We start from the raw sequence: 9,061 nt of genomic DNA, 5'->3' as shown, positions 1-9,061 counted from the left end.
AGCCAAAGATCCTATCAGTTTGTTAAAGTTTGAGATGACAGCGTGCACTGCATTATACCAGGAAGCCAAGACTTTTCAATGGTGTTCTAGGGTCTACTTGAATCAGAAAAGTTGTATGGAGTATGCAGTAGCGCTTAGAATGAGCTGTATAAATGCAAAGGGTCGACTTAGTGTATCCCAAAAGTGCTCACCAAGGCAACGTCTCAGAATCTGCTGGAACTGTGCAGAAAAGGTGTTGCCCTAATGAGTACTAGTGGGGATTTCTACTGTTTAAATTGTCCATGTAAATTCTTTATTCAGTGGCTACTTTTACCATAGAGTTGTTTGAAAAATTTTAGAGAACCTTCTTAGTTAATCTAAACCGAAGTCAAGCAAACAGTGGCCAGTGTTTAAAGGGCATCAGAGTTATATTGTTTATATATGTTTATATATGACATAACATTGTTTAAGTTTCTTGTATAATCTCACTGGCATTCCAGTTTTTGGCTCAACTTTTTGTGCACAAATGATAAATACTGGGTACTGATTCCCACTTTCTTACTTGTCTCCGTTCGAGGAGCGATGCTGCACATATGTGTCGTCATCTACAGCCTCTCTGTGCACAACACAGATACCTGCCTCTTTTGACTTTGACCGGAACCAATTTTAAGAAAAACTGCCCGAGAGCAAGTCAAGAGAAGGAAAGTCGACTTTCACCCAACAGTTTTACATTTGTTAGAAACAAAACAATAAAAAAAAAAGACAACAACGAAAAAAAACTTAACTTGTTAGAGCAGATGCAGCTTTAGCTACATTTTAATTAGTCACGTCCTCAAGATTGCGCGGCGGACTGCATTAATTGTATCCAGTCTTCCGGGAAATCCGGGCAGTTTTCATAAGACTGACCCCTGATGTAGTCGCGAGTTTGGCATCCAGCCAAGGCCATTGCTCCGCGATTGCCATACACGTTCCCGTCGGTTCCACATCGGTAGCTCAGTTCCATGGTCATGGCTCTGGTGGTACAACAGTCACCGTCGTTGTGCTGAAAGAAATAGCAGTTGAAAAGTCAAACCGGCTACATTTATGACATTTCACCAGTCCGTATGTCTGTCCCCGCGTTTTTATGCACCCCGCATAATTTAACAAAATTTGATCATTTTTTGCATAATTTCTGATTATTTTCCTTTATCATTCTTTGTTACAATTAACAGAATCGGATAATTTCACATTTTTGGGCTCAGTTTGCATAATTTCAGAATATTTCTTGCATAAAACGACGGGGACAGGTATGTTTTCCTTACCCTATCATTCATTTCCTTTCACTTCTGTTTCCTTTCACTTCTGTAAAGTTTGCTCTCTCTCTCTCTCTCTCTCTCTCTCTCTCTCTCTCTCTCTCTCTCTCTCTCTCTCTCTCTCTCTCTCTCTCTCTCTCTCTCTCTCTCTCTCTCTCTCTCTCACCCTCTCTCTCTCTCCCTCTCTCTCTCGCTTTTTCTCTCGTGTTCTGTGTGTGTGTGTGTATGTCTGTGTGTGTGTGAGTGTGTGTGTGTGTGTGTGTGTGTGTGTGTGTGTGTGTGTGTGTGTGTGTGCGTGCGTGCTTGGCCGTGTGTTTTTGTCTTAATTTTGCATTCGTCATCACAAAATAACACCCTATTGGCTTCCCTTTCGCGTTGTAGAACTCAGAGTTGTTTGGGTTGTTGTTGTTTTTCTAACAGAACACAGAAATACTCATGGTCGTCTTTGTGCTTATTGTTGAGGGTACGATGTGTGTAAGGTCTATGATTTTATGGGGCACACAAAAGCTACCTGGACCATTTTATTATCACTCCTTGCAGATTCAATAAAACTCATTGTGTCGTTAGAAACATATCAAGAAATTCAAAGAAATAATACTACTTTAAAATGTAGGTGTTTGTGCACCTACAAGCCCACTCTAGATTATTTTTTAAGAAGGTTGGATTTGATCCTGCCTGTAAAGGTCAGTCCGGGTTGAGCAGAAAGACTGGGATATTCCATTTAAAAATCTCCATACATGGGAATCGAACTCAGGTACTTGTGTGTGATAGTGAGGCGTCCAGTTATTATAAGACAGACGCAAGTCGTAATAATATATCATTATTGTCTCAGCAAAGAAGAACGAACAAAACAAAAAGTCAAAACTCACGTATACAAATTCAAAGCCTTGTTTCGCAAGTTCACATTTCTGCGACTCTAAGACACACGCAGTGGGGAAGGTCTTGATGAAGGTGGCACAGACCGGCACGCCCTCTCCTGTACATGGCTGTGGTGGGAGAGAGTCGCACGTGGCGCTCATGGCTCCGCCCACACATACAGCGACAACCAGTGCTAGCACCGCCCACTTCATCGTGTCTCCTGAAGATCCGTCTGATTCGACTGAAAATGATTCACTTTAAAACGAATAAAGGAAACGAAATTAAAGCAGATAATAATAATATAGGAACGAAGCATACATTAAACCAACTACACCTAAATCTAACTCTTTAATTACATTAAGAAATCTAAAGCAATCTCTTTTTAACATTATCATTCATTCGTTCACAATTCATTTTTCCCATCCGATGTTCTCAAGATAACAAATGCATGTTTTCTTGGTCTTCCTTTTTCACCTCTGTTTTCAGGTTCTTCAATTAAGTTGCTCTGTGTTGCCCTGCCTCGTTTGCCTTCAATTATTTATTTTTTTCAGTGAAAGCTACATATTTCACGCGTTTGTGTCGATTCAAGTGCCTAAGAAACTGCTTTTGTCTCTTCCTCCTTTTATTAATGCGCGACACATAGGAGCCTCTTTCAGATAACCTTATAATTTGATATCTTTTTTTCATGAAATTCACCCCAGAAACCACATTTATCTAGTCAGTGGCACCGCTCCGGGGGGTTAGAATATGTTATTGTAATCACATCAGATGCCAAATGCTCTCCAGAAATGAAATAAAGAATTCCAATATCTAAAAGCAGTTTCAATAAAAATGAGTCCAATCCTGACAAATAGAAACATCAAATGTTTCTCTTGCTTCTATTTGATTTTCACTGTCTGCAGAAGGTGTCCAGGATCCACAACTATAGTCTGACCACCCACACGTAGCCGTTACAAAACGTGTATTGTTAGTCATTTAGATGTTTCTATTTGTCAGGATTGTGCACACACATACGCGCCAAACACACACACACACACACACACACACACACACACACACACACACACACACACACACACACACACACACACACACACACACACACACACACACATATATATATATATATATATATATATTTGTTTATCACACGAGCACGCTTTCACATCGTTACGAAATGAGAACATACAAACTGACATAATCAAATAATATACACAATGCAATTCGCCAAATAAATGGATACATAGTCATTTATAGAATATTGTACTGAACATGAATCTACTGACACAGAAATGATGTCGTAATTCAATGTGTCTTTAAAGATATTTTAAATGTAGACTCAGAATATGTTGTATGTGTCAAGGGTTAGGGAAGAGAGTTCCAAACTGATGGTGCATGGTGTGCAAACGATCTCTCAGCTAAATTTTTACTTCCTTTTCTAGGAATTCTTTAAAAATACTGATCGCCTCATCTTAGTGATCTAGATGGAACATAAATCTAGATGAGATCATTAAGATATGAGGGAGCTTTGTTATTGAAACATTTATGACGCAATATTGCAATTGTATATGACATTCTAGCTGACACGGGGGGGGAATGCCACGTTATTAACATGGGAGTAATGTGATCCCTCTTCCTTTTCTTTAATTCAAGCCTCACAGCATGATTTTGAAAACGTTGTTACTCGTGAAGAGTGGCATTTCGCATGTTAGCTAGTAAAGCATTGCAATAATCGATGCGTGAAAACAAGAAAGAGGACACGAGCGTTTTCAATGAGTGTTCATTCAAAAACATAGACATAAAATAATAATGACCAATTCTATGTAATTCACAAAATAGGTTCAATTGACAAGTTTGAATCAAAATACACACCCAGATTTTTTGCCTTATCGGTAAAATACAGTTTTTCATATTCAGGACAAACATGATCAAAATCTATGGGGATATGGCTTTTCTTTGGGTTACTTTAAAGAACCTCAGTTTATTTTCATTAAGCTGGAGCTTATTATCAATCATCCAGTTCTTGACATCATCAATCCCTCAGTTCTTGTAGGAGTGTTTTCGTCCAAGTAAAAATCCCTCATAAGTCTTAAACACTTTCCATCTATCTGTAGGTCATTCCAAAATAAGACAACACACTCAATAACCACAAAAATAACAATAGGCAAAGACAGCCTGGGATGAGGGGTAAGATAAATACAGACCTGAAACAATACTATCTGCCACGTTTGTCTGTTGCTGGTATGTTTTAGGCTGGTCAGTTCCAGAACAAAAGATCCAACGAACAGAAGCTTCCCGAAATGCTCACTCTTTTATACACCTTGTTGACATTTCTCGCCTCTTAATTGATATTTCAAATAATTATGTCAGGATGGTTCTCTTGATGCTACTCGTTACAGGAAATTTAGTAGGAAATTGATACTTAACTCCAGGTTGTGACCTTTTAATATACTAAGTAGGCAACATAAAACGTGTTAGATTGAGATAACGACAACTGACTGGTGACCTTTGGTTTAAGGGAGATCTTCTGAGATCAAAGATGTAAACTCACAAGAGAGCAGTTTATGTGAATTTATTGTATCCGATGTGTTCAGATTGGCCTGTCCATCTGTTCCATCACAAGGACAATATTTTCAGGGTCAGCGAATTTTCAGCGAAATCATACCCCAGGCATTATAAACAGTTGGTTCATTCGTGTCTACGATTTAGGCAGTGGTTAGACGAAATCAATACACAATTATTTGAAATACAAAACCTTACGAGGTGAACAGCCTCAAGAGAATAGCAGCATCAACTGGGTATATAAAAGTGTGTCGCCATTTTGGGAAGCTCTCGTTGGACTGATCTTTTGGTTGGAACTGACAGACCTGTCAGACACCAATAACTAACCAGCCTGACTAGCCTGACAGATACCATTGATGCAGATCGGTGTGATTTCCTTCAGGCCATCTATGCTCAGAGGCTTTTGATTTTTATTCTGGTAACGTTTTTGTGTTGTTGTTGCTGTTGTTGTTGCTGCTGCTGCTGCTGCTGCTGCTGCTGCTGATGTTGCTGTTGCTGCTGGGGAAATACAACGTTATAGTTATAAAGTGCAGAAAGCATGCTGTTGGGTGTGGATATGTGCTATATAAATCAGGCAGTTGTTTAATATTATTATTATTATTATTATTATTATTATTATTATTATTATTATTATTATTATTATTATTATTATTATTATTATTATTATTATTATTATCATCATCATCATCATGATGTTTTTTATTATAAGTAGTAGTAGTAGCAGGGGCAGTAGTAGTAGTAGTAGTAGTAGTAGTAGTAGTAGTAGTAGTAGTAGTAGTAGTAGTAGTTGTAGTAGTAGTAGTAGTAGTAGTAGTAGTAGTAGTAGTAGTAGTAGTAGTAGTAGTAGTAGTAGTAGTAGTAGTAGTAGTAGGTTCTGTTTTTGTTAAACGTCCAACTCTTTTGAATCTAATGATAATCCTGTTAGATCGTGAAAGATAATCACGTCAACAATATTGGATGTATGTATTGTTATAATGTTTGCACGTTTAAATGTATTTATTTATTTATTTATTTATTTATTTATTTATTTATTTATTTATTTATTTATGGACGTTGTTACGCGACTGTACAGTTCCCTAGGGCTACTCACTGTGGGCCTGTACAGTCCCCTAGCGCTGCTTACTCGGGTACTGATTTCTAGATGTCAACGTTTCTAGGTGATAGTCTATAAAATGTTATTTCTTAATCTTTTTCAATTCTGTTTTAAAAGATTGGAAGGATACTTTTTAATTTTAAGAATCCAGATTTCTACTTTAAATGAAACCGGCATACATTGGCTTACAATCATCTTCCAGAAAGCATGGAAAGAAAGAAAGGTACCAGCAGACTGGCAAAATGCGATAGTGGTGCCAATATGGAAGAAAAAGGGCAGCAAGAAAGACCGCAACACCTATAGAGGCATATCTCTTCTCAACCATGCGGGGAAAATGTATGCAAAGATCCTAGAGCGACGCACTCGCGCAAAAGCCGAACATCTTCTCAGTGACGCCCAGTTTGGTTTTAGAAAAGGAAGAGGGTGCACTGATGCAATCTTCGCACTCCGACAACTGTGTGAGAGCGCTTTGGAATACGACTAAGATCTCCATCTCGTATTTGTGGATCAAGAAAAAGCCTTTGATCGAGTAAATAGAAACAAGCTATGGAAGATCTTAGAGCAGTACGACATCAAGGGACAACTGCTAGACAACAGGGCTATCTATGCCAACAGCAGAAGCGCAGTCCGAACTACCAGTGGAACATAGGACTGGTTTCCAGTAACATCCGGAGTCGGACAGGGCTGCAATCTCTCCCCTTTGCTCTTCGTGATCTACATGGACCAGATTACAAAGGAGGCCAATCCAGACCTAGGGGCACTCAACGAACTCATGTTTGCAGACGACCTGGCAATGATTAACAACAAGACCCAGCTACAGGAGCATGAACCAACTCAATGCGAGCTGCGAAAAATATGACATGAAGATCAGTATTAGCAAGACCGAAGTCATGACAATTAGCAGGAGACCAGGCAAAGTGAATATCAACATCAATGGATCCCAACTAAAACGAATCAGAGAATTCAAATACTTGGGCAGCATTTTCACAGAAAATGGAAAATAATTAGATCGAGAAATAGAGACTAGATGCCAGAGAGCCTAAGCAGTCAGCTATCAACTCGGCCCTCTCCTGAAACATCCCAATATCCCCATGAGCACCAAGGCGAAGCTCATCAACGCCATTTTCCTTCCAACGCTCACATATCAGTGCCTGACATGGTCCCTAACAAAAGCCCTAGAGAGGAAACTGGTCACATGCGAGATGAAATGCTTAAGAAGAGCGGTCAACAAAACAAGAAGAGACAAAATTTAAAAAGAAGTCATAAAGGACACCGTGGGAGCAACACCAGTCCTACCACACATCGAAAAACAAAAGGTCAAGTGGTTCGGACACCTCACGCGGATGTCCTCAAACCATCCAGCTCTGAGAGCATACAACAATAAATATTCTGGATGTAGAGCCAGGGGAAGACCAAGGCGACGATGGAGTGAATCTGTGGCAGACACCCTTAGAGCTCACGGGATGTCTCTCCTACAGGCCACCGCCTTGCTGCAGACAGACTCCTGTGTCTCCCCGCGACACCCCCCGGTACAAGCGGAAGAAAAAAGTAAAGTAAAGTAAGTACTACTACTACTACTACTACTACTACTACTACTACTACTACTACTACTACTAATAATAATAATAATAATAATAATAATAATAATAATAATAATAATGATAATAATAATAATAATAATAATAATAATAATAATAATAATAATAATAATAATAATAATAATAATAATAATAATGATGATAATAATAATAATAATAATAATAATAATAATAATAATAATAATAATAATAATAATAATAATAATAATAATAATAAATGACATTTATATAGCGCTCAACCCCGAATAAAGTACACAGACTCTGGGCGCTTTACAATACAGTGCAACATACAACAGTAACATGAAACGTTGTGTTCTGACTAAAGAAAATTATTCCAAATATTCATTTTATTAATTTAAAAACAGAAACGACTTCAGCTGACATTTGAATGAATCAAAAGTTTTGATTTCTCTCAACGTACTTGGTAAAGCATTCCAGATCTTGGGGCCTTGGTATTCAAATGCCCTTTCACCCATTGTTTTAAGTTTTATAGATGGTAATTTTTGTCAGCTGATGACCTTAAACTGCGAGTTGGAATGTACAGTCTCAACAGATTTGATAAATCTGATGGTGCATTATCATTCAAACATTTGTGACATATGGTGGCCAACTTGTACACAATCCTTTTCTCTACTGGAAGCCAATGCATAGTTCATAAAAGAGGTTTAGCAGAGTCTCGTTTTCTTTTCCGTAAAACTAAACGTGCTGCATTGTTTTGGACAGTTTGAAGTCTTTTAACTTTCTCCAGTGATATTCCTGATAACAAGGAGTTACAATAATCGAGTTTTTATCAAATTAAGCTAGTTAAGCAGTATACTTGGTATTGATCAGATGACGTATTTTACTAATTAATTTTTTTTATTTCTAAATACATGCAGCTGATCAGATGATTTACCTCAGCCGACATTGACAAACTAGAATCAAAATAGATGCCAAGATTCTTAACTTTTCTTGAAAATAAAATTTTTGCATCACCAATTGTAATGTAATCAATGTCAACCTCTTTAACAGACTTTGCATTGCCTGCCAGAATGACTTCTGTTTTATTATCATTTAACATCAATTTATGTTGGTTCATCCAGTTTTTAACTAAGGCAATACAATTTTCAGCACGATGGACAAGTTCATCTAAGTTGGTAAACAATGTTGAACCATAAATTTGGGTATCATCAGCATAGAAATGGTATTTTAAGTCATATTTAACTATTTCCTTGACAAGTGGTTGAGTATAAATGGTGAACAAAATTGGATCGAAGACTGAGCCCTGGGGGACCCCATACTTAAGAGCATGATCGGATGACTTAAGCCCTTTAATAAAAACAGATTGGTAACGATTTGACAGGTAAGAAGAAAACCAGCTAAGGGCAGTCCCGGATAATCCAAAAGACACTTCCAATCGCTTCAATAAAATGTGATGGTCAATTGTATCAAAAGCTGCTGCTACTACTACTACTACTACTACTACTACTACTACTACTACTACTACTACTACTATCAACACTGAAATCGTAGCTTAGGCCCAGATAGACATAGACGAGACAGTACAGCGGCAGAAAAAAAAGAAGAAAAATGTGACTCAGCTGGGTTTCGAACCCACGCCGTGCAGTACGACACCACCCGCCTTGTCAAGAAATGAAAAGACAAAATGCTCTACCAATCATCCACCTAGTCTCCAATAT

The 9,061-nt window shown here is 38.0% G+C and overlaps 1 protein-coding gene across 1 annotated transcript; it reads right to left on the bottom strand.

Moving 5' to 3' along the window:
• Positions 1-805: 805 nt before the first annotated feature.
• On the bottom strand, positions 806-2,435 carry LOC101852549 (four-domain proteases inhibitor-like). The gene is made up of 2 exons (XM_005100627.2): positions 2,141-2,435; positions 806-1,021 (listed from the first exon to the last, which is right to left on the bottom strand). The coding sequence occupies exons 1-2, from the start codon at positions 2,339-2,341 to the stop codon at positions 812-814; spliced, it is 411 nt and encodes a 136-aa protein (XP_005100684.1). The 5' UTR covers positions 2,342-2,435; the 3' UTR covers positions 806-811.
• Between the last annotated feature and the right edge of the window lie 6,626 nt (positions 2,436-9,061).

The sequence above is a fragment of the Aplysia californica genome, unplaced genomic scaffold (assembly GCF_000002075.1).
Source record: "Aplysia californica isolate F4 #8 unplaced genomic scaffold, AplCal3.0 scaffold00253, whole genome shotgun sequence".
NCBI lineage: Eukaryota > Metazoa > Mollusca > Gastropoda > Aplysiida > Aplysiidae > Aplysia > Aplysia californica.
Note: the sequence above shows the minus strand (reverse complement) of the source record. Positions and strands in the feature narration are given on the sequence as shown.